This window comes from Pseudoliparis swirei, chromosome 16 (assembly GCF_029220125.1).
Source record: "Pseudoliparis swirei isolate HS2019 ecotype Mariana Trench chromosome 16, NWPU_hadal_v1, whole genome shotgun sequence".
Classification (NCBI taxonomy): Eukaryota; Metazoa; Chordata; class Actinopteri; order Perciformes; family Liparidae; genus Pseudoliparis; species Pseudoliparis swirei.
The window spans coordinates 5,816,478-5,843,279 of NC_079403.1; the positions used below are offsets into that span (position 1 = coordinate 5,816,478).

At 44.1% G+C, this 26,802-nt stretch overlaps 1 protein-coding gene across 4 annotated transcripts in view; it reads right to left on the minus strand.

Moving 5' to 3' along the window:
- Positions 1 to 26,802, minus strand: part of LOC130206398 (RNA-binding Raly-like protein) — a 112,848-nt gene that overhangs the window by 55,471 nt on the left and 30,575 nt on the right. For all 4 annotated transcript variants that reach the window (XM_056434347.1, XM_056434348.1, XM_056434346.1 and 1 more), the window contains exon 2: positions 10,596 to 10,869. In XM_056434347.1, coding sequence (XP_056290322.1) covers positions 10,596 to 10,851 — 256 coding nt within the window. In that variant the 5' untranslated portion in view covers positions 10,852 to 10,869. The remainder of the gene's footprint in view (positions 1 to 10,595; positions 10,870 to 26,802) is intronic.

The window sequence follows — 26,802 nt, forward strand, 5'->3', positions numbered from 1 at the left end:
ATCTTTAAAAACACAACATTAGGGTTTAAGTAGAGTTACTCTTTTCAAAGACGGCTCGCCTGCAGTTTTCCCACATGATGCAAGACTCTGTGGCGCTGCTTTCAAGAACCCCAAGAAGACTTTGATTATCTTCCTCATAAGCAGCCTTTCATCTGAGCCGGATCACATGCGATTTGTGTAATTTATTCAAAAAGGAAAGCACCATTTTAATTGAAATGTATAAACGTGTTAATATGAGCTACCGTGTTATCGGCGTACGTGTATCACAGCGTCAGTCATCATTCATTAGTCGAAAGTCTGTTTTCGGAGTATCGATCGGACAGGTTGTTGACGTATGCACATATTTCACAGCCGCTGCAATCTCAGTTGCTTTTAGTAAGTTATTTATACCGACACTATGATGCTGCTTAACCACAAGTAAAGCACAACAATAACAAAAACACCTGCTGTCAAATTAATCTTGTTCTCCCCACACTACGGAGGGGGCGATCTAGGATTTTATCGCGGATAGCAATACAAAAAATTACAAAAATGGACAATAAGTTGATCGTGGTGAATTTTAATAACTGTAATAACTAAATAATCTTACATGAGGGATGTAAAAAAGATGACTGGCTTGGTAGAAATGTGAACAATAGTGAATGATTAAGAAATAATATGACCGTATGATCTATGATCACCATATTTTTTCAATGTTTTTTGTTTCCGAACATCTTTTGTCGTGAAAAATTAACTCTGACTTACTAAAGCTAAATGTTTTGAACGCTCACGTTCCTGCTCCGTGTTTCTCTGTCTTCTGAACTCCCGGTTTCTAATCAGAGAATTAGCTTCAGTCTCCGATGCCAAAATCCACAAAGTAATCCATCTCACTTTGTCCACACCGTGGCTCATGACCCACTAAAGCATTTGTCAGTATGCAGAGAGCAGGGGGAGAGAGAGAGGAGAGAGAGGCAGAGGGAGAGAGGGGAGAGAGAGAGGGAGAGGGAGAGAGAGGGGAGAGAGAGGGAGAGGGAGAGAGGGGAGAGAGAGAGGAGAGAGAGGGAGAGAGGGGAGAGAGAGAGGAGAGAGAGGCAGAGGGAGAGAGGGGAGAGAGAGAGAGAGAGAGAGGAGAGAGAGTGAGAAAGAGGGGGGAGAGAGAGAGGCAGAGGGAGAGAGAGGGAGAGAGAGAGAGGGAGGAGAGGGAGAGAGAGAGAGGAGAGGAGGGAGAGGGAGAGAGAGAGGAAGAGCGAGAGAGAGGGGAGAGAGGAGAGAGGGTAGAGAGGGGAGAGAGGAGAGGAGAGAGAGAGAGAGAGAGGAGGAGAGAGAAAGAGGGGAGAGGGAGAGAGGAGAGAGAAGGGGAGAGAGGAGAGAGGGGGGAGAGAGAGGGAGAGAGAGAGAGGAGAGAGGAGAGGGAGAGAGGGAGAGGGGGAGGGAGAGAGAGAGAGAGGGAGGAGAGAGAGAGAGAGAGGAGGAGGAGAGAGAGAGAGAGAGGAGAGGAGAGGAGAGAGAGAGAGAGAGGCAGAGGAGAGGAGAGAGAGAGAGGAGAGAGAGGAGAGAGGAGAGAGAAGAGAGAGGCAGAGGGAGAGAGAGGGAGAGAGAGGAAAGAGAGGGAGAGGGAGAGAGAGAGAGAGGGAGAGAGGAGAGGGAGAGAGAGCGAGGGAGGAAGGGAGAGGGAGAGAGAGAGAGAGAGGGAGAGGGAGAAAGGGAGAGAGAGGGGGAGGGGAGGAGAGAGAGAGAGAGAAGGAGAGAGAGAGGGGGAGAGAAAGAGAAAGGGAGAGAGAGAGAGCGAGAGAGAGAGTGGGGGAGAGAGAGGAGAGAGATAGGCAGAGGGATAGAGGGGAGAGAGAGAGGAGAGAGGGGAGAGAGAGGCAGAGGGAGAGAGAGAAAAAGAGAGGCAGAGGGAGAGAGGGGAGAGAGAAAGGGGGAGGGAGAGGGGGGGAGAGGGGAGAGAGAAAGAGAGAGGGAGCGTTGGAGAGAGAGGGAGAGAGAGAGAAAGAGAGGCAGAGGGAGAGAGAGGAGAGAGAGAGGGAGAGAGAAAGGGAGAGGGAGAGAGAAGGAGAGAGAGAGAGAAAGAGAGGGGACAGAGAAAGATAGAGGGAGCGGGGGAGAGAGTGGGGGAGAGAGAGAGAGAGAGAGGGAGATAAACGGGAGAGGATACATTTTGAGACACAGTGAGATATCCTGCCGTGGAGATGTGCTTCCCTGGCTTCCTGGGTGGCTTTATTAAAGCCCATTAGTTGCACAATGACAATCTTTAAACTTCTCCGGTATTGTTTCCTCAGAGAGGAACGCGCTCTCATCTCCAACGCATTACGGCTCAGATACATCCCCGGCGGCGCTCTGTCTGGATACCGTTGATGTTATTGTCCGACTGTGAGACTGCAGACGGATGCTTCTGTGGAGGAGTGGGGCGTCGGGGACCGACTGTGCATACAGCGTCCGGCCCGGTTTCCCCCTCTCTCTCTCTCTCTCTCTCTCTCTCTCTCTCGGAGAGCGTGATTAACGAGGAGCGGAGACGCACAACCGGGGTGCATTCTAATGAGCCGCAAGGACATGGAGGGATGTGGAAAGGAGGGAAGAAAGGGAATAACAGAGCAAAGAGACACACAGAGGGAGAGAGAGAAAGAGATTATGTATTGATACGGTTTGTGTGTGAGGCGGCGGGGTTGAAATCCTTCTCTGAGAGAGGCACAAACCTGAATTCTCAAGTATTTCCCATCTGCTGGCACAAATAGACCCCCCCCCCCCTCCCATACACACACACACACACACACACACACACACACACACACACACACACACACACACACACACACACACACACACACACACACACACACACACACACACACACACACATACTCAGACACAGTGAACACTCTCACAGCCTCAGCAGCAAACACAGGGACATGAAAGACAGAGGGGGTCTTATGGGGGTTCGCGTTGGCGAGGCTCAGTCCGATGAATCAGGGGGAATTGGCCCATCTAGTTGCAGACTGCAATACCCACAAGGCCTCTGACTCATGGCCGTTCATGCCTCTAAACCTGGCTCTCTCTAAATAAAGTGACTGAGCAGCGCCGTTATTGGAGATAGAGTTGGAATTATCGATGCACATTTCAAAAGGGGGAATGCGAGCGCATGTGAATACTACTGGAGAATGAGAAAAGAGAATTACGGCAGCCAGGTGGAGAAAATGAAAAGAGGATTGGTTTGGATAGACATTAAAGAAAAGAGAAATCCCCCTAAGGGTATTCACTTAAAACGTTAAGCTTCTGATATTCACAGCAGCATTGAAGGAGGTGCATGTATTTTGTGAGAAAGTCTTGCAATTTACTGAAAGGGTTATTTTTTGGGTGTTTAAAAAAAAAAACCTGGATACTATTTTCTTGTGTTTTTGTTGTTAAAGACACTCGCGGAGAAAACAAATCCCTGGGGCAATAGTCGGACATCTTGGGAAATGTGGTTGAACAAATGTCTTGCCGAGAAGAGATGATTGATATTGTCACATTGTGTGTGAGACGGGTCGGTAACAATCTGTTTGACTGCGTTTTATCAATCACGAGGCATTTGGGATCCCAGTGAATAACCGAAATACAATAAAAACGGGGGGGAAACGAGTAAACAAAACCCGAAGCAAAAAAAAAGATTTTGAGAAGCAAAAAGTAAAGCAAAATAAAAACGATACCATTCTAGTTATTCGTTTTGCGTCGGCATTACCACGGCTTTCAAATGTATTCTGCAATGTTTCGCAACACACTCTGAGGTGTTGATTTGATTGATTATCTTAATTATTCAAAAGGAGGAAATTGGTTTTCAGTGAGGGACAACCATACAGCGATAACCCACTGAAACACCACCAATGTGTTATACATACACTACCGTTCAAAAGTTTCTTCCATGAAAACTCACACTTTTATTTATCAAATGAATTGAACATTTCATAGAACATATAGTCAAGACATTGACAAGGTTAGAAATAATGATTCATATTTGAAGTATTAATTTTGTTCTACAAACTTCAAGCTCAAAGGAAGGCCAGTTGTATAGCTTATATCACCAGCATAACTGTTTTCAGCTGTGCTAACATAATTGCACGGGTTTTCTAATCAGATATTAGTCTTCTAAGGCGATTAGCAAACACAATGTACCATTAGAACACTGGAGTGATAGTTGATGGAAATGGGCCTCTATACACCTATGGAGATATTTCATTAGAAACCAGACGTTTCCACCTAGAATAGTCATTTACCACATTAACAATGTAGAGAGTTTATTTTTGATTAATGTTATCTTTATTGAAAAAACTGTGCTTTTCTTTGAAAAATAAAGACATTTCAAAGTGACCCCAAACTTTTGAACGGTAGTGTATATAATATATATGTCGTACAATTTTCATCTTCCAAACGGGATCATCCAAAATAACAGTCCAAAAGGCCTTTGAGAGAATAAGAGACATTTATGCCATCAAAGTCTATTGTAGAAGCGCCTGGAAATATTCCCAAACGGCGTCGCACCAACTGTATGTGGCCAGTTATCAACAACAATAAAAGATAACAAACAAAATTAGGAGACGAAATGGATCCACGAACACAACATATGCACTCCCTCTACCTGTTTATGCTCCGTCTTCTTCCCGATACTCTCCAGCGCTCCTTGCTATGCATCATGTTGGCCCCAAAATGACGATTGATGGCAGTGGCACTGCCTTTGTAATCCGCTTAGGATGGATTTTGCATCTAAATCACTTTATTATTTATGCGCCCAACTCTTGCCAATGCCATTTGGAGGCGGCGTGATTGGTGATCCATCACGCATTATGCTTCACCGTGGGCATTAATATTGTAATGGGATGGACCTTCAGCGTGAAGCTTCCAGGTAGACGGGGAGTCGCTGATCTCTCGGGGTCAAGCTGCTCAAAAACACGAGTCAGGGGAGGGGGAGATTATCTGGAGTGCCGGTTTCCAGGCGGACTCTCCAGAGAGGTCGTTAGTCGGCCCTCGCTCTGCTATTAACCTCTCGTCCTTCTCCACGGCGGCTTGTATCTTCATACATGGGAACAAAATGTCACTCTCTCCCCATCAGGGCTTCAATCGCCTCCCGCCAATCACACGCGTCTGCTGCCTTCAGGCGCACGCCGGTTCGTCGGGACGCGGTGGAAAACGAGCGCCTCTGTAGATGAGAGACGTAACGAGAAAAAGAGAGATCTTCGCCGCGCCACATATAAAAGGGCCGAGACTGATACATGCGTCGCGAAAAAGAGCGACGCCCATCTCAAAATGCGTCTCGCATTTGATGCAAATATGTGTTTGAAAGTCTTCTGAGATTCTGCGAAGAGAGATCTCGTTGCTGATCGCGGCAGTCGGCCCTCGATTACAAATGTCTCCGTAGAGTCCAAGCGCCAAAGGCTCTGGGACTTCATCGTCGCATATCGCCCGTTAACAATAAACATCCTTCTTCATCTAACTGGTGTCTCCCTGATTGAAATGTCGATCTGGAGAGCGGTCCTGTGCGGTGGTCAGGTTGAGTGCGTGCTGGGAGAGCTCGGGGCAACGAAACAAAACAATCCGTCACTCTTTGACTCTGTGGCGTGGCGTATCTCGGGAGGTCCTTCTCTAAATCGGAAGATCGGGGGTTCAATCCCCGACTCCTTCGGTCAGATTGTCAAAGTGTCGTCGGGCAAGATACTAATCCCGGAATTTCTGCCGAAGGCTGAGCCATCAGTGTCTGTGTGAGAACTAGCATTCACATGAGACGCCGATGGGCAGGTTGGCATCTCGTAGGGTAGCCAGTGCCTTCAGTGTATGAATGTGTGTGTGTGTGTGAATGTTAATAGTGTGAAAAGCGCTTGGAGTAGCACCAACAGAGCAGCTGACCTCAGAGGGATGCGCTACGTACTCCTTGTGAGTTCCCCCAACATGAGCAGAGGTCTAACTGACCAACACTTGTGTATGAACGACCGCGGGATGACGGCGAGACCCTCAGATCTGGCCCGTGTGTTTCTGCCTGCTTGCATTCTCTGGACAACATCGTTAAACCTCCTCCTTACGTCGCGCTGCATGTGGTTAAACTGATGGATTCCCCCCCCCCCCCCGTTAACCTTAAATGTTTCCATTTCCGAGCGGTTCGTTACCGGGTAAATGTCGGTCGGAAGTGATCCCCTGCTGACCCTGTTGCTAAGCAACCATGACAACATATCAATCCTTTTCTTCCGACGGGGAGCGACGCTGAGAGCGCGACGGAATCGGCCGTCAAACATGTGGAACCAATCAGAATGCTTGATGTCAGCTACTCCTGTTTTCCAAAGAGTTGAATGCTTCATCTTATTAATTGCGACGCCGTCTGGCTCCTTGAGTGTTTCAGCCCCGTGCAGGAAGACGGAGGAGTTCATGCGGAGGGCTTTTAAAGGAATTTCTTCATGCTCGTAACTCTGACACCGCCATCCAGAATAGCGCCGCACGCACTGCTATTTAGTCATGATTGCTGTGCTCACAATCCTTGATGTGATCTTGCGAATCGCTATCCATAGATAGGGGTAATGGAGCATCCACTTTCTATCCACCGAGCGGCGGGGGGAGAAAGCTGCTGCCAGCTGTGCTATAATAGAATTTTTGCGTTTGTTCATCAGCTGTTTTTCATCCATACTCGAAGACACACTCGCACACAGATTGACGGTTCTATCTTCCGTGGCTGTGACCCTTGACGCTTGTGTCATTGAGAGCAGAGATTAGTCATCACCAGTGCGCCGGGGCAGCTGAGGTGGATCCGTGCAGTCGCAGTGTGATGCGATTATACCGCCGACCACAGAAAACCGACCTCGGCCTCCACATCTGGTTCTCTTGACGTGGGCTGTGGGCGATCCCAGCAGCCGACGGCGGTTGTTCAAAGTGTTTCCCAACAGGAAGACGGATCCTTTTTGCAGAAGGTCAATCATCGACTTCGAATCGTTATGTGGCCGATCCATTCCTCCGCCACGCTGATACAAAGAACCTATAGTCTCAACCTTTCCTTAATCGTCAATTAAGGATGCATCTCGCAAATTTGCAGATAGAGTGGTAACGACGAGGGCCGGGCGAGGTCGGTTCGAACGTCGGCGCTTTCTCAATCCGAAAGCAAAGCAAGGGAGTCAAAGGATTTGCAGAAAAGCAACAGATAGCTCACTCACACCAGGCTGCGACTTTGTTTTAATAACTGATGTGTTTTTCACAGCATTGTTAATGCCAGACGTGAAACTAATGAAAGAAGCGAAAACACGTGAACCGCCATTAATCAGGCAAACGGAGCTCTCTCCGTTTCTCATGGTGGATCGTTGTCTTTTCCATCCTTCATCCATCGCTGCGGCGATATCAGATCTGAAAGTCAAGTCCTGGCATCGTATTTGTTAGGTGTGGATAGGTTACATTTTTAATACCTGTCCGAATGGACAGGGCGTCACAGAACAGCCATCATCTCTACAAGAGGACAAGATGAAGAATCGGTCTCTCAACGGCCAGATGGATTTCAGACGAGGATGGGACAGTCGAGTCAGACTCTTGTTTTGATGTTTAGCTTGATAAATGAAGTCTGGAAGGAAAAGGTAGCGCGGTAATCTGTCTTCTTGATGCAGAGGAGACACAACAACCTTTTAAATGAGCTTTGTGTTTTATTGCTTTGAATATTCATTTTTTCCCCCCCCTGCACATTAGCGAACATTCATTAACATGGGAGTTAACAGTCTAGGGAAGATTGTTTTCAGTGGGTAATGCCCTTGAACCAGTTACCTCAGTTGTGTTTATTATCTTGCAAAAAAGTTTTCTTCTTCTAACTTGCAAGCCGAGCGCCCAAAATCCGCCCTGAGGATACGGTTTAATGGAGAGGCAGAGCATGTGAGCGGCCAGGCTGATCCTCTTCAAGCCAGCGGACACAAAGACACCATCTTCATACCCAAACCACGGCTGATGCAACACTCGAGCCTCCCCAAGATCGGACCGGCAAAGCCTCATCCTGGAGAGGGGAAGTTAGTATCATCACGACTAGATCCGTTATTTATCACAACGGGCATTTTACCTGATTAACAGGTCAGAAACGTGTCAATTTTTTGGCGAGATTTGCCATTTTCAAATCGAAATATATGTCATCCATGTGAATCGTGTAGATCCGAAGAGTTTTTGTTTGGGGGGAGGGGGGGTCTACTGACGGCCAGCGTTTCTGAGATTGGAGTGAGACAAGGAGAAAAGAGGATGTTGTGATCTTTGCAATAAAAAAAATACAAATATATAGATACATCTTTGTGTCAAGTCTTGACCAATCAGCGTTAAGACGTCTACAGCATATTCATCGGGGGGTTTAGGGTTAGCTTGAAGGTCAGCCCACAACATCTACTGCTGCAGAGAAAAGGTAGCAGGAGGTAGAGGTGGGGTGAAAGCAGCCAATTATCTTCCATCACGCATTGCTTTTTTTAATCTAAAAAAGCTTCTGTAATATACTCGCAGCCTCGCATTCTTTACGGCTCGTTTTTTATTGTATAAAGTTACGTATGGAAAGAAAAGACAACACAGAAATGGGAGGGACGTTCATTTTGTTTTGGATTTTTGCCATCCAGTCCTATGACATGTACATATGGAGCATTATTGAGACAAAAACAAGACCATTAATGCACAGACAAATAAAGTCGAAGGTTGGACTGGTGTGTAGCCAGTTTTACATTCATAAATAACTATATCGATTCACTAATTCCACAGGAAGTTAGTTCTAAACCCCCAAAAAACATGAAAGGAGAAGTTTCACGACTACATTTCAGATTATTGATTGAGTTCCCATAGGAATGAGTGGAATTCAATTGACTTGCATATGTACACAGAGCGATGTGGAAACAAGGGTGTTTTCATCACCCACGTCAACACGAGCCACACCTCCACCCAAAGGTCCCGTTGTGGGTTCTGAATCTAAATTCTTCACTCTGCTGGGTGAACTTGGTGCGTCACTGTGAGGACGTACAAAGTCAGAGCCTCAATGCCAACGACCCGCTCTGTTTATATCCCACATTCACATCATAACTCACTCCCGTTCCTTTGCTTCCATCATGCACTGCTCCCTTTGATCGCTTGCTGCTGATATGTTTAACTGCGTAACACACTGACAGAGAGTGATCTGCACTCTTTGCACTCCGAACCTCAAGTCTCCTAACGCATTTCAAATGCTTAATTCAAAAGGTCTGTTGCCTGCATGCAGTCTTATCCAGTCGTGACTATTTTAAAAATCATGTTTTAAAGCACGAGTCTCTAGGAATTAGTGCCGCTGCATCTTTGCGATTTATCCCCAGGCTTCACAGAGATGGTTTAACAAGATAACCCTCCAGAGTATCCTCCTCACAGACAAACCTAATTCTGATTGAGCAAAACTAATGTGAAAAAAAGACATTTTAACAGCCAACATCCACAAAACTCATTACAAAGTGCATGCACAAGAGAAAAAAACAATGCTTGCACAGCATATTGTTGCTGCATTCCTTGCCACTGAACAAATACTCCTCTAAGATCTGTGTCTTTTTGCATGCTGCTGCCTGATAAAAGTTAGAATCAAACTGTGCTTACATTCACCAGTTGATCATGAACCATGGACATTAAATATCGGAGAAAATAAACAGCCTTCAATATGGCTGCATCAATAACCTAGATCAAAGGCACACGGTACATATAACTAAATATTATATTTATGTGTGGTTTAAATACATGTGGGAGTGAAACAAAGGGTGAAACATCCATGGGGGTGTGAATCCTTTTTATAGGCATTGTAAGTGGCTGCCGTGATAAGAGCTGTTCGAATTCTCTAAATGGAAAGGATTGTGTGTGTGTGTGTGTGTGTGTGTGTGTGGCTTCCATCAACCTGGTCATCAAACCATCCTGTGAAATTCCCCGGCTTCCATCGACCCGTTGCCAGATTATTTCGTCAGCTCAGTGGTAGTGTGACTCTCGGCCGCTCTGAGCCCTTTTAACGACTAAGAGTACTTTTTGTGATTCACTTCATTACTCACCCCCTGTGCCAAGGATTCCTGTGCCTGAACTACTGCCCAGCCACTACACCTTCCTATCCGTGTTCACCTATGGTTCTGCCAGACCACCAGCCTCTGAGGGACACCTTGAGATGGCCTACTATAAATCTGAAGTGAAATTAGTTCTGGAATTAGACGTGCATCGGGCTCATGAATGTGATTTTCGAGAGCTTTTATTTTGAAATTCGAAATTTAGAATGTCCTAATATTGGAAGAGGTGCCTTCCGATGTGGCATGCTGTCGATATTAGGTAAAGTAATCAGACAATGGAAATGATTTAATTGTCATTTTTCAGTAATTCGTAAACTTATCTGTATATTTACAGACTAGACTGAGGTTTTTTTCCGAAGTGGAGGCAGGCTTGACCGCAGTGAGCCCAGGGAGATTCTAAACTAAAAGTCTGTGAGGCGCCCGAGGCATTTTGTGTTCCCATTCCTCCAGCAAAGAACAGGCTTTCACGAAACATTCTGCTTTTCAAGGGGAACGTTTTTCGTGAAGTGACGTCTCCACTGTATCCCGCTGGCCTTTCATGAGTTTCTAATTGCAAGCAATGCACAACAGATGGAGTGGAAAAGAGAAAAGACTCACCAAGAGGCTGTCCAGCGATGACGCGGGCATTTTCTCCGGACACAGCTCCTCGGGCGTTCCTCTCGTTCAAATACTGTACGAAGGCGTAACCTTTGTGCATGGAGCAACCCACTATCTTGCCGTACTTGCCGAAGAGGACCTCAACGTCGGTCTTCTTGACGATGGTTGTGTTGAGGTTGCCGATAAAGACTCTGGAGTTCAGCGAGCGCGGGTCATTCTTGTTGGTCACGTTGCTGGTCTGGAGTTTACCAGTCATTCTCCTCCAGTTGCCCTCCTGGGACACAGACAGAGTGGGGGGAGGGACATAGCTTTAGAGGTTTGGGGCAGGCGAACTCAAGCTAAAACACTATCAAACCCCAAAGTGTGTTATCATTGAATAAGACATTAGGAAATAAATAATTATATAGAAGCAAATATCTGAATGAGCTGCTAAACTTTTCAATTATTTTAAAGGAGCCCTAAATTGTGTCATTTTATTAATTTCCTGCCCCCAGCCTTCCTCCAGGCCCATCAACTACCCGTTAGCTTAACAGCTAACTCCTGCTGGTTTGGGAAACAACAGAGAAACAGTGAATGTTACTGCTCATTATAGTTGTGTGCTTTTGATAAACATCTTTCAAACCACAACATTGACAATAATTAACTTCTTAACTGCTGCCATTTACATCGGCTCTTCATTTTGAACTCACCTTAAGCTAGTTGGCTAGTTAGCCGGGGAGGTACTGTTGATAGCTTTAACACATTTAGTATGTTTAGCTTCCGTTAGCTAGAGTGCGGGCTATGTCAAAGTGCTGAGTCAACTAGCTTCTACTGTAAAACAACAACAAAAACAATACACATGCTACAAACTTCTCTTTTGTATTGACTTTAAAAGGCTTAACAACCTACTGAGGCTACTGCGTTAGCTAAGCTGGTTTGTGAGCCTGCGTAAACGGGTTAAATCAGAGATACTTCAGCAGTGTTTTGATTTTAAAAGATGTGTCACAGAGAAATCACACACCTCTGGAAAGCAAAGAGTGTTTCTAGGTTTGCCGAAGGGCGCTAGTTAGTTAGCTATCCGTCAGTTGTCGAGCCTGCTGAAGAACTGAGGGCATTTTATTGGCTTAAAAGTGGCGTCATAAAATAAATAAAACACTTTTTGTGAAATACCGTCAATCCAAAGAAAGTAAAACATTTAAAATAAATGTAATACACAACTGAAATGATATAATTGTAATATAATGTAATTCTATAATCAAATAAGAAGTTATTATGTAAATAAGAATGATGATGAGCAATGTTTTAATTAGATAATTCAGAATGTACTAGCTTAGTCATAGGTTTTATTACACTATATCTATTCAGGTATTTATTTACTTCACAATGTCTTATTTAGATAATTTAATAGTAAACACTTTGGGGCTTCATATAACACAACATCAATACTCAAATGTGTTGGAATCTAAATCAATTTATTTTAAACAGACACTATTTTGTTGAAGGCTTTTTGTTGATGAAGGTTTACCTTCTTGCATTTTTATGCAAGGTCAATCAACTGCTTACCTAAACAACAATTTTGTCGTGGTTGAAATGCTACCACTGGATGGCTGAGTGGGAGAATTAGAAGGAGCAACAATATATAAATGTTCTTTGCTTTGAGTAAACAAAAGCAGTAGCTGTCAGTGGGAAAGCTCTCTCAAGACCCATATTGTTGCATCCCTAATGCGTTGTGTGCCGTTCCACTGATCACAGAATACGGAGGCTGTAATTCATGTTACACTTTTATTCAGACTTTTTTTGTGCTGTCAAGTTATCAGTGCACATTACTCTCGGCTTTTGCAGGTCTCCCTTGCAATTATTTCTAAGTGACCTTTTTCTTCACCTGAATGTTTTTACGGAAGAAAATTATAAGGGAAACGGGGACATTACAAGGAAAGGATGCACTGTTGAACAATTCATGTTTTATAGCTAATGCCAGCATAAAGAAGATGGATATGTGAATGGGTCCTACAGTATATCCGATTGATATTCTTTTTTATGCACGCACATGATTCCATTTTTATAGCAGTAGAGACTGAGGTTTTTATAACAACAGTTTATATTCCAAAATGATTTGCACTTTTGTCCATTAAAATTGTGCATTATTGTGAAGAAAACACTGAATATTCAATATTTTCCTCCTCTGAGTCTCTGTCCCTGCTTTGAGAGGAAGAATCTGAATAGTGGATCCACTCCTAAGTAAATGGGATTAGTTACCAAGGTAACGCTGATGTTGTTGGAATATTGCTTGGAGAAACGCACACATTGTGTCACAAGCTGTCTTTTCTTTTGTACCTTTCATCCAACACATTTCCCTTGCAAGAGGCTGCAGAACCTCTCTGCCAGACACTGTGTGGCCCCTTATATCTTCACGACAACACAACGCAGTCGTATTGTGACGCGCTACACTATAATGGGTTCATTCGGCTAATTACAGCAGGGGGCACGAGATTATGTCGAAAAATATGCGATTCGCAAACTGGAGTGACGGTTACGTTCCACCGTAAAGTCGGCGTCTCTCCGCACCGACAGTATATGATGAGGAAACCGACCAGTCATCCAGGAAATGCGAGAGCAGTCTTGTGATACGCAGAGAGATATTTTTCTGTCAGGCATCCATTACACCTGAGACTGAGATCATGCAAGACACCCGGCTGCTCATTCATGGATAAACACACATTATTCCACTTGGCGGCACATGTTTTTAGCATTACATCACATTCAGTTCATGCTTCTACGCTTGACTATCCACTACGGGTGTGTGTGTGTGTAACGACTTTGCTGTTTTTATTGGCGTGTGTTGTTTCTGCACGTGTGTGTGTGTGTGTGTGAATAAAACTGCTGCTCGCCATCTCTCAAGTGGCCTTGGCATTTATCAGCGGCGCACACTGGAAATTAATCTGGCACCGGCACACACATACACTACCGTTCAAAAGTTTGGGGTCACTTAGAAATGTCTTTATTTTTCAAAGAAAAGCACTGTTTTTTCAATAAAGATAACATTAAATTAATCAAAAATAAACTCTATACATTGTTAATGTGGTAAATTAATATTCAAGGTGGAAGTGTCTGGTTTCTAATGAAATATCTCCATAGGTGTATAGAGGCCCATGTCCATCAACTATCACTCCAGTGTTCTAATGGTACATTGTGTTTGCTAATCGCCTTAGAAGACTAATGTCTGATTAGAAAACCCTTGTGCAATTATGTTAGCACAGCTGAAAACAGTTATGCTGGTGATATAAGCTATACAACTGGCCTTCCTTTGAGCTTGACGTTTGTAGAACAAAATTAATACTTCAAATATGAATCATTATTTCTAACCTTGTCAATGTCTTCACCACATTTTATATTCATTTGATAAATAAAAGTGTGATTTTTCATGGAAGACACGAAATTGTCTGGGTGACCCCAAACTTTTGAACGGTAGTGTATGTGTGCTAACTAAAATGAGCGCCACGGCGGCCACCTAACGGTAGTTTGAGCCCACGGTCTGACAGCCGTCCCGTATTGATGTCCGTGGTACATGACAAATCAGTGGAGAAGCGTTAGATTGCCTCTCTCCTCTGATAAATCAGGAGTGGGCAGCGGTCACGGAGCCCTTTTACCACTCCTTACCGTTATATTTCTTCTTGTCTTCTGTTGTTTTCTTTCGAGCTGGACACTAATTTATTCCATCAGGGGTTTTCCTGCTGACCTTGCCGTTTTAGTTTATTTACAACCTGCATTAAGCTTCTCATCCTATGAGGTGATAGCGTCATGAGGGGAAACTACACAGGAAGTGAGAGGCATTGGGAGCGTAATCGGCAAAAATAATTGTTTTCCGAAGACTTGAACGTTTTTTCTTCTTCTTGAAAGCACAAAGAACTTCAGCCCAGAAATGCCGTCTACAAATGGCTTCGAGGAGAAATGATGACCCTGGTGTTCAAAGCACCGCTCTTTAAAAATGATTATAGCTTCTACGCCGCTGCCTTTTCTGTCAGGAAAGAGCAGGAGACGTTTAAGTCTTCATTTTCTCTTTCATGCCAACGTGGTCCTGTCAGAATTGGTGTCCTTCTGGAACGAAACACTTTGCTCTTGTTGCGTTACAGAAAACCCTGGCACGCCTCAGCTTTAATACCGTATAATATACAAATAAAAGCATATAGCATGCCATAGATTAAGAAATATGGAAAAGGTCACCGGGAAAAAGCACCAAGGTCAGGGCATTGACAGTTGGGGAAAGTGGTTGAGTGGAAAAAGACTGGATTTAGGAGAGAAGAAGCTATATTACGGAGCTGTATTTTGCCCGGTGCACCTTAGCAGACAGGCTCTTAAAAGGTTGTTGTTTTGCTCCGGCCATCTGCCTGATTTATAGACCTTTTTTTTTTTTCTTCACGAGAGGATGGGAACTCATCGAATTGATTCCTTTTGTAATTTCCTACCACTCCACCTCTGTACATTTCTCTCCGCCATGCCTCAGCCACTCCGCTCTGATTGTTGCCAAGGCAGTTCGACGGACTGAGGAAAAGAGGCTGGAGAAGCTGCTCGGTGAGACAGAACCGAGGAAGGTAGAGCCCGATACACCTTTCTTTTTTTTCCCAGCGGCGCTGCTGCCGTGTACTGCAGGCGGTGGAATAATTGCTTCGTGGACTCCTTCCATTTATATCTCGTCTTAAAATGCGTCGCTCTGTCGGTGAAAGCGACGGCAACGGCAACAACCCCCGAGAAAGTAAATTCCCCTCAATTTGTAAATCAATGCTGCCATTTGTATTGTAGGCTGAAGAGCATTTCTGTGTTGCAACCAGCCACCAATTTGTGCACTTTTGTGAAAGAGGACCACGGTACTCTGCCACCCCAAAGAGAAACTGCAGCCACAGCATTTCGTCTCATTTTGAAGGGAAAATAAATTTTCATTTAATATGAACTGGAAAGTGGACAATTAAATGCCATATCCACGATTCTACCTGCACCTTGAAAAATGAGTTTGATCTTCAAGATAAGAGAGGGATAAACCTAATTTTCCCTCCATATTTTCAATCAGCTGCCCTTTTGGCTCAATGAGTCGAGGTGTAACGTGTGGGGCTGGAATTCGGCTCAGTAAGTAGACAGCGACAGCAAAGAGGGCCTATAAAATGAAGCGAAACAACTCTAACTCGGGCTGCCAGGGGTGCTTGAAGCGCTGGGAAAGCATGACTGACTCGCAGTGATTGGGACATTTACACAACATCACTATTTACGACTATCACAAGCTGAAAAGAAAACGTCAAATATCTCTTGGTTTAAGTGGGGTTTTTTTAACCCTAAAATACTGTGAGGTGACATCATGTGTTGTGCGCTTTTGTATACTCCTATCAGCGTTAAGAACCCAAGCTGAAAGGCTCTGGATAAATCCTCTTCCATGCTTGTTTTAGAAGAATATACAGTGGGTACAACACCGTGGGAGGACAGCGGAGAGCTTTTTATCATTCCTCGCATTGATTGTGTGTATTCTTTCGCTAGTTTTTGTATTTATACCTTTTAACCGTTTTTGCAATTTTCTCTTTTGGATAACGTTATATTTGTCGTGTTAATGGAGGAGCTTAACGTGACTCATTTCCAGCTGCGGCAGGCAGTTTGTTCAGCATAAAAGCTCCAAATAAACATACACTACCGGATGGAAGACTGACAACGTTAGCAACCGGCTACGTTAGCATATTGGAGCGTTTGACAGATAAAGAAACTACAGAAAAAGGAGCCATTTCTCTCATAAGGTGGTGGAGACCAAATCAGAGGTAAAAGGAGAATGAACATTGGACAGACATTCACCAGGTGGTCAGAAACAACAGCAAATAAATGCGCGCGTAAGTCGTGTTTGCTAACGCGTATCAACTGTGTATTGTGATAATCTGTCAGAGCTGTTTTAACAGCATGTCATATAAGTCATATTATAATATTTATTTATACTTGTCTAGTAGGCCTCTGTATGTACCATGGACTTATTTTTAATGAGTAACCTGTACTATTTTTATATACTGGTGGGAGCATATTCCAGAACGGGTTAAAATATTGATGTCTTTATGTTCTGAAGAATCACAAGCTTTCGTTTTTAAACTGCGAGTGACGCTTTCACTTTTAATAACTTAACTAATATACTTCATTTAAAAATAAAGAAAATCTATAAAATATGCAGTGTTTCCTTTATATTTTTTTAAGAATAATTTTGTAACTTGAGTGCTTTAATGTGTACCTATGGTCTTGGGGGAAAGACCTTACCGTATGCACCTTATTCATGTCATCACAGCCTTTCCCAGCCTCCTCTTACACCTAGCAAACCTCATTTCACTACAAATCGTGTCCACACACTTTAGAGCCCCAACCTTTTTTAAATAATTTTTTTTCTTCCTCCCAAACTCTGTTTCAGAAAATAAATTAACTCACAGAAAGCCCGGAGCAAAGACACAATTAGCTACGCTGCAAATGAATCCGGTTGGTCTTCGTTCACCTGCAGTGTGGAAAAGGTGGGAAATGAGGAGCGAGTGGAACGTATTTGTCTCCGGGGTGAGTCGGCTGTTCGTGATGGACAGGGGAACAATGACGAGATTTCATTTCTTCCAATGGAAGTCTTCAGCCGCACAGAGTTGAAGCTAATCCGGTCAAACACAGTGAGCAGAATAGATCAATCTCTCTTAATCCAATTTGATGGCTTAGTATGGCTATATGGTTTTATGTTTTTTTTAATGTTTCCCCTCATAACTCCGCGAGATATTTAAAGGCTTTCTCTACTCTGTGTAGTGAAAATATCAGCAAGTAATCTGACCAATAGCATCAGTTTTGTTCCCAACACACAACCAGGATGTTTATGAGCACACCCGTCGTATAGAAACACTGAAGCGCTGGTGGAAGACTGTTGAAATCCTTTAGTTTAGTTCAAGACGTCCTACAAATGAGAAATACTCAAGGTCAGGTGGCACTGGGTCTCTACTGTTGGGTCCTCGAGCGATGCCTCATGTTTAATGCACTCATCAGATGCTCTGAATGCACCTGATTATCTCCGAGATGTGGTGGAGTCCGAATAAAGGATCACGAAATAGAAATGGGGAAAGTACCGAGGACAAAGTGAAGCCCACTCTCCGGGGAATAGACTGAAAATAAACCTTCAAACGTTCCATTTCTGCACTTTCGCTCTCAAACTCAAATTGCATTCACATTAACGCCTCATTTAAAAAACTAATACGTAGCTTTACGGCAGTTAATTCTTTCCTGCAGGGCTGCAGCCTGATGTATGATCATGTTCATCTACAGTATGACTATTATACACATGTATACAAGCAGTGTCATTACCTTCGCATAGAAAATGCGGAAGGTTATGGTTTGATCGCCGTGTATTTGTATGCGTGCGTGCGTGTTATTCGCATAAGTCAAAAAGTATTAAACCGAATCGCATGAAATTTGGTGGGATGATTGGTTATTATCCGGGGACCATTTGATTAGATTTTGGGATCAATCGAGTCAAAGGTCAAGGTCAAGGTCATGAAAAGGTCAAAATCGTCTTTTTACCAAATGTTCATAATTCAATGCCCAATCTTGTGATATGCGAAGGTATACGCTCTACCGAGTGCCCATTCTAGTTATATACTGTAAGGCACTTGGAAACTTTGGATGTTGTTGTGACAAAATGATCTTGGAAAAAAGTTAATATTCGGTGTGTATTAAACTGCAAACTGACTGTACCAGCTCGACTGGTCTGTGCTGGTCCATTGTGAACCTGTAATTGTTTTCCACTGAAAAATCAATATCACCAACTACACCAAGATCAATCTCGATAGAGACGGGTGATGATTCTCTGTGGGTTTATTATTACTATTGTGGATCCCTTCCTCCACATACACGTAGTCATGTGATTGGAAAATGTTCATTATAGCCAAAGAATCCAAATCAAAGAATATTGAAATGGTAGCAAACACAGCTGATCACACCATCTTGCTTACAGTAGAAACAACACAAGCGCTTCATTCAATGTTAACAGAACAAAACAAATGAACATTTTGGGACCAGACTTTTGCCTCTTCCTACGATTATTCTGCATATGAATATCGTATCTGGTGCTTTTGCTTTATAACTAATACGGAGCCGCAAACTGCATTAAAATCCCAAACTAATCGGAAACGAATGAAACATGTAAAATGGCATAGCCGACACCAATGAGTTAAAATGTAGTGGAGGTCTAATGCATTTGGCCGTTGACCGTTCTGCTCTCCTCATTAAATCTGGATGTGTCATCATTAGCGCTCCAAGTTGCAGCTGCAGCTGGGACAAATTTTTAATGGGGGGGGCAAATTAGCATTTATTAACATCTACTCTGCAGGAGAAGTACAACAAAGCTCCAACTCTTCATTGCGAGCATCAATCCACACTTTTCAAAAGTGTTTCTGAAAATACCCCAAACTGCAGCCCTGGCTCGAGTCTCTAAAACTGTCGCCTAGCGGCGTTTCCTCAGCGGAGGGGACATCGCATTTAATCTTGTTCTCCACTCGCACAATTAACAGTTTGCAGAAGGATATCTCTTATTTACGGGCGGGCACCCGTGAGCCGCGCTGTGCCCGATAGACTGTATTGTAAGAGGACGACGGGCAATTTATCTCGGCTTCAAAGGCTTGCCAACAGCTCAGTGGTATTTAAATGACCTTAGAATTCACGGCTTTTGTTTTATGGTCTTATTATGCAGGAGAGTGGGAATATTATCCGTACGGCGTCATCAAAATAAGCGCATTTTTCAAAGTCGGTGCACTTTGCTCCTACGCGTACGAATGGTGTGTGTTCAAGAGGTCAGAGGGACGATATATTTGGCATCGCTTCTTCTCTGGCGGTGTTGCGCAGAGGGGCCGGTCGGCCATCTGTAGCCTCGCCCTGACCCGTGTGTTTTGGCCCAGCAGCAAGCCGCCCTTTTGCCCGTACGCCCGTCGTTTGAAAACGTCTCCGACGAGAAGACGCTCGCCCTCTCTCCGCGGCCGCCCACGACCACGCGCTCACGCATCGAGGCGACTCCATCAATCAAGCAACCCGGAAAAAAAATGCATTCATTTTCGTGTCGCGGGAAGCGGCCAAGGAGAAGTCAGCCCACACATGCACAGACGCCTTTTTACGTGGCTTCATCGGGCTTCAATGAGCAGGTTTCTCTCTCGCTTTGTCGTTTCCAATGTCGGTTTCATTTTCAGAATCACGTTGCCTGCCAAGTGCAAAATGGATGCAGCGTTTATTCTCGTGATTCATCACCGGGGATAAACATCTTAGAAGGATTGGTATTCACGCCTGTGGGTAAGTAATTTCACACAATTAGAGTTTCTCAATCCACTTGTTGGTCAAACAGGGCGGCGACTTAAAATATGAAAAATATTACACGGGAATGTATCCACAATTTTGTTTCCTGTGAACTCCCCGAAGAGGAAGATGCTTATCTCAGAAAACAGCATCGACAGCGGAGCGTGAAGGCACCTTTACGTACGCCGGAGACATCGGGTCGAAACGCCCCCTCAGACGGACTTTGATGACACGAAACTCCATCGTGTTGTGTCGACGCCTGTGACTGCGCCCTCCTCTTATTGCCACACTAAATGTTCAAAAGGTAGCAGCAGAATCTTCGTGTCATGCTTTCACGTGGAAGAAATAAATTTTTCAAAGAATCCGCCCGACACTTCAAAAAGCTTCTTCGCGGTTCGGTGACTAATCTTCAAAGTCGTGCCACGGATTGAGCCGATTGTGCCGCCGCGTACAGCGGGGACAAACATGCTTGTCGGCGCCACTGAGGTGTGCGGCGTAGAGAAAGAGAGAGGAGATAAAATAAAAAAAACGAAAGCTAATTGAGACAAAGTCTTCCTCACCCGTGTGAAATACAAAGCCCCTGGCTGAAGACATTTGGTAATTACGACGGCCGGAGAACCAATCGGTCCAACGAGTTCAGCATTAAAGGTTTCAGCCTCGCATTAAAGCAAATTCGGCGAATCAATGGCAATCTGGGAGGTTTACTCCAGTCAGTTTTCTGTAGATCTATCCTTCCTCTGTATGCCTTCTGATTGACGATAATCTCAAGAAATCATCCGGAGAAAAATTTTCCGTTTTGAGAGGAATACTTTGTTATAACTTCTCTCATAACCGCTCAGTCCATGGATGAGTCCTTCGACCACGAGGCGATGAAAGAGACACTCAATCACTCGAGCTGCTATTAGGACTTTTAATGGCGGTGCGCTTTGTCCCGGCTTGAGTGGAACAGCACATTAAATCTATGTTTATACTGAGTGGTAAATCAATGGTGAGTAACTGGTTGATGCAAATACTGGGGAGATAGACTCCTTTCAAATGTCAGTTGTGCTCAATTTCCCCCAGAAATGAGTAAAGAATGTTGTCGAACCTCTCGGTGAACCTTGCAACAAAATGCAATTTTTTTGACTCCATGTTTAAATGGATTCTTTTGACGTTTGTTTTCGTTGATTTTGATAGAGTTTTTTCTAAATCTGCCAGGTAGAATCTAGTGGAATCTAGCGGTGAGGTAGCAGTTATCTTGTCGGCCCTCACTTACAAATCAGCCCCGTGGAGTCCAAGCGCCAACGGCTCTGAGATTTCATCTCACTAAGGCAGAAAGCTCAGGTGAAATGTCTCCACATCAGAGGAAACGTGCCCTCAGAAACAGAAACATGCAACTCTCATTCCAGTTATCAGCCTTCTCCTACCCCCCCCCCCCCCCTACCCCCTTAAACACAGGCCTACAGAGATAATAAACATGAGCCGCTCTGCAGAAACACTGTATGTTGATAATAAGTCCAGAAGGTCAAACCCAGCGCATGGTTGTAGAACTATTTAGTAAGCTCCCCGTAACCAAAGAATGCACTGGTTCCGCCCCCTCTTTAGGCGTATGGATCTGAGAGACGTACCGGGAGTCCAAAATCAATTACTTTCCTGCAAGCACAAAGGGATTTAAGACAAAAGCAGAGCTTGCTCGTTGTTCAATTCAATTGATTTCTCTGCATCTAAAATGTGCATATCAAAGCAGCCAGCAGGCGTAGCCGAGGGCATGGTTTCCCCAAAAACAATCAAAAGAGTGGTCCCGCATTTACGGTTCTGAATCCCAATGACCCCGCGAGTCCCGGCGGAGCCGCAACACTTTGTTACTTGAGAATATGACACGTCTCACATTCTCGCCGACGAATTTAAATCCGAGGCGAGTATTGGAATTGCCGCGCGGCAGAAACTCGGAGACGGGGGAAATAAATAAATACAGAGGGAAATTGAATGTTCAACACGCAGCTTTATTTAATTGGTTGGCTGCATGTGTGGTCTCCATAAAAAAAAAGGAAAAAGGCTCCCGCCCTCCCCGTCTGTCTATAGACACTTCATCACGCCCCCTCATTTCATTTCCCTTTAATTGCACAGCGTTTTTTTTTCTTCTTCTTCTGTTTAACAGTAAAGGTGCAAATTAAAACAATCTCAATATTTGCTGACAGCGGCACTGTTTAAAGAGGTTACTTGTCTAAATAATTCATGAACAAGAACTGCAGAGACGATAAGAAGCGCGCGACGGAGGGGTCGATAGCTCACTTTCCTCCACCTGCAGACAGCAGGTAGCGGCTGCTAATGGCTACCGTCTCTGAACTAGACAAACCACGGCGCGCTTACGCCCAGCGGGAATTGCGAGGCACAGTTGCAGATTTTTTAAAAGCGTCTGTTAGTTGGAGCCCAAGGGAACCCTCGAGGGGCCCCCTGGGCAATGAAGCCGCCACCGTGCTTCATGAGGCCGAGCAATTTATATACACACATATATATATATATATATATATATATTTTCCATCTTCTTCTGCTCGCCCTTGGCATATTTCCATTCATCAAGTCTACTGACGTGCGAAGATAGCGCTGCAGACTTCTGTTTGACGGACCGGCGTGTTAATGCGTGTCGGAGAGAAGCCGACGCCTGGAATGTAAACAAGTAAACATGCAGAGACGTCCAAAAACAACTCAACAAGCCGACCTGTGGGCGCTCACACAGAACACGTGGCGCGGGTACGGAAACACCGAAGACCAAGAGAAAAAAAGCGGAGAACCTCACATGGAGAACCTCACAAAGAGAACCTCACATGGACAACCTCACATGTGCAACCTCATACGAACAACCTCACACATAGAACCTCACACAGAGCACCTCACATGGAGAACCTCACACAGAGAACCTCACATGTGCAACCTCACACGGACAACCACACACATAGAACCTCACATGGACAGCCTCACATGGAGAACCTCACACGGAGAACCTCACATAGAGAACCTCACATAGAGAACCTCACACGGACAACCTCACATGGACAACCTCACACGGAGAACCTCACATATAGAACCTCACACGGACAACCATACACATAGAACCTCACATGGACAGCATCGCATGGAGAACCTCACACGGAGAACCTCACATGGACAACCACACACATAGAACCTCACATGGACAGCCTCGCATGGAGAACCTCACATAGAGAACCTCACACGGACAACCTCACACGAACAACCTCACACGGAGAACCTCATGTGGACAACCTCACATGGAGAACCTCACACAGAAAACCTCACACAGAGAACCTCACACAGACAACCTCACACGAACAACCTCACACGGAGAACCTCATGTGGACAACCTCACATGGAGAACCTCACACAGAGAACCTCACAGACAACCTCACACGAACAACCTCACACGGAGAACCTCACACGAACAACCTCACATGGAGAACCTCACACAGACAACCTCACACGAACAACCTCACACGGAGAACCTCATGTGGACAACCTCACATGGAGAACCTCACACAGAAAACCTCACACAGAGAACCTCACACAGACAACCTCACACGAACAACCTCACACGGAGAACCTCATGTGGACAACCTCACATGGAGAACCTCACATGGACAACCTCACACGGAGAACCTCACACGAACAACCTCACACGGAGAACCTCACACAGACAACCTCACACGAACAACCTCACACGGAGAACCTCATGTGGACAACCTCACATGGAGAACCTCACACAGAGAACCTCACACGGACAACCTCACATGGAGAACCTCACAGAGAGAACCTCATGCGGAGAACCTCATGTGGACAACCTCACATGGAGAACCTCACACAGAGAACCTCACACGGACAACCTCACATGGAGAACCTCACAGAGAGAACCTCACGCGGAGAACCTCATGTGGACAACCTCACATGGAGAACCTCACATGGAGAACCTCACGCGGAGAACCTCACGCGGCGGACCGACGACAGGCCTCGGAGTGCAAGTGTTGACAGTTTGACGGCACACGCCATGCTGTGTGTGGCAGAGGAAGGTTCCGGAGTCCGCCTGCCGCCCTCCACTCTCCCTCTCCTCTTGGAGTCACATGACGCACGCTCCGTATGGTTTCATGAGAAAAACACGATATAAAAATAGACGTGAGAAAAAGTACGAGGGCGGTAATATGCATCTGAAGGGTTCTTCTTCAAAATGTGACATCAACCCGTATGGAGGAGAAAGAAAACATGACACCTGCTCTTCCTGGATTATTTCTGTCACGAACATAAGACACATCGAAAGAAAAGAGATTTTAAACATCACATCTAAGAATGTATTTGTATCTGTGCAACGACGTGTGTGTGTGTGTGTGTGTGTGTATGTGAAAACCTCAATATAAAAAAAAGGATTTCCAGTTTAAAATGACGCGCACGTCTTGACGTTAGAACCAATGGGAGCGTGCTGTGGATGAACGCTCACGTCCTCTTGGGAGGAACCTCAAAAAAACATTCAAATGGCAAAAGTTATTTCGGGGATGGTGATGTTGCCCTGAGGGCGATGCGGGCACCTTTTAAAATGGTAATAACCATCGTGGCTGTTTTTCAAATGTCTGCCTGCGTCACGACTAGTTCTCATTCCCAAAATGATATCCATGTGCGTGTCTGAATGAAGAGGACTTAAAAATACTCTCCAGAAAATAGTTGAATAAATCTTCTGGGAATAAAAAAAAACGGTGACACGTGAAATCTTCCGCACGAGGATGAGGGGCTCCGTATCAAGCCTCATCACGTCATCCAGCTCTTCACTTGTTTGCTGCTGTGAGCGACACCTCATTCTCAGCCTCCGTACAATATCTGTCGGATTGCAGTCGTCCATGAATCGTCACGTGCGTAAACCGCCGCGGTGGAGGAGGAGGAGGAGGAGGAAGAGGAGGAGGGGCACAGAGAGGTCACACGATCAAAGCAGTGTGAGGGAAAATATGACATGCGTGGGGGTATTTGTTTTGGGGGGTTTAGCTTCGCCACACCAACCCCAGGGACTTTTAAATACATGGATAAATAGCTTTTTCACGGAAGAGGGAATCCGGTTAATTTGTTGTGCTGGTGAAGTAATCGCGAGTATTACACAGTAATAAGCTTCCCTGGTGGATTCTCTTTTTTCACAGCGTTTTACGATCCTGTAATCGCCACAAAAGGAATCGGCTACTATTCCCACTCATCACGTGCAGTTTATTTGGCTGGTTGGAAAAGTTATAGATTTACTTTAATACAACAAAATAATTTATACATATATATATATATATATATATATACATACGCTGTCATGTGATAATCACTGCGCACTGATTCCTTACTTTGCCGTGCAGGGTTGAAGAGGATTAAACCTGGGTTCCCTTCAGAGCTAACCCAATAATGTGTATGACGGAGCTGCAGGCGGCTCAGGGTTTACTGCCTCACAGCTCCGAGGGGCTCGGACGCCCGGCAGAGACACGTTCATGTTCCTCCCTCCATCACCTCTGCTTCTCCTCACTCATAATCACTACGGATACCTTTACTGCACTGCGCCCTCCTCCAGCCTCTGCATCAGGGTAGCTATAACAACAGAGCTATTTCCATCCCTCTCATATATATATATATATATATATATATGTATATATATATATAAATATATATATATATATTTATGAATAAATATATTTATACATATATTATATATATTATATATATAAATATATATATCAATATATATATGTGTATAAATATATTTATATATATATATATGTATATATATATATATGAGGGATGGAAATAGCTCTGTTGATATATATATTATATATATAAATATATCCAAATATATAGCAATATATATATGTGTATAAATATATTTATATAAATATATATTTATATAAATATATTTATATATATATATAGCGGGTAATCAAGATACAATGCAGTGCCTTAGCTCGCACACACACACACACACACACACACACACACACATTGTGAAGAGTGCGTTTACTGGCAAGACGAGTGTATTGTCGCTGTCCTGTGAGATTCATTTATCTCAAAACATCATCACCATGTTCTCAGCTTTGAGACTATATCTTCACGAGGTTTATTAGTTGGTTGATCCACATTGTAATGTATTTTCTCATCCTAGAAATGAACACGTAATCTTTTTTTAATCCGTTGAAAAAAAAGAAACAGATCAGATACGCTGGTGACACTGGCCACACTATCACTTATTTAATTTTAAAATATAAACTTTAAATGGGAATGTTCCTGGTAAACTCTGTGCCTTCGTCGGCCCTCTCTGTCTATATCCAGAAAGCAGGATACACACATGGACAATCCATTATAACGTATAGCACTGTATAACTATAATCATAATGTTTTATAACAATCACAACACATGATTTAGTATTTCATCAGGACATTTGGTCGAGTATCATAATACTTGATAATCTATAACTACTCACTGACATTTTCTGGGATCATACTGCATTATAATTGTTATGCAATGGTTGCATTGACCCTCTTCTTTCGTATATTGTACACTGAGCCCGATTTGTCAAATGACACTGGATTTATTGAGCCAATGAAAAGACAAATTCAACAGCATGCCGATTCTGTTGCCGGGTAGAATGCAACGACAGGGAATTTCAGTGATAACCTGTGGATGTTGGTTCAATGTGCACAACATTTAGTTTCAAATCGGGGAAAAAAACACTCTACTCCTGTCCAATATAAATGTATGTATATTGGACAGGATACCTCTCAGTTTCACCTTTCATTAGAGCCTACAATGGAGTCTCCAAATGGCCTTTATTGGAAAACACTCTCGACATACATTTAGTAAAACATGTGTAAAATCTTAATTTTCTGTGAAATTAGAATCTACTTTTTACTT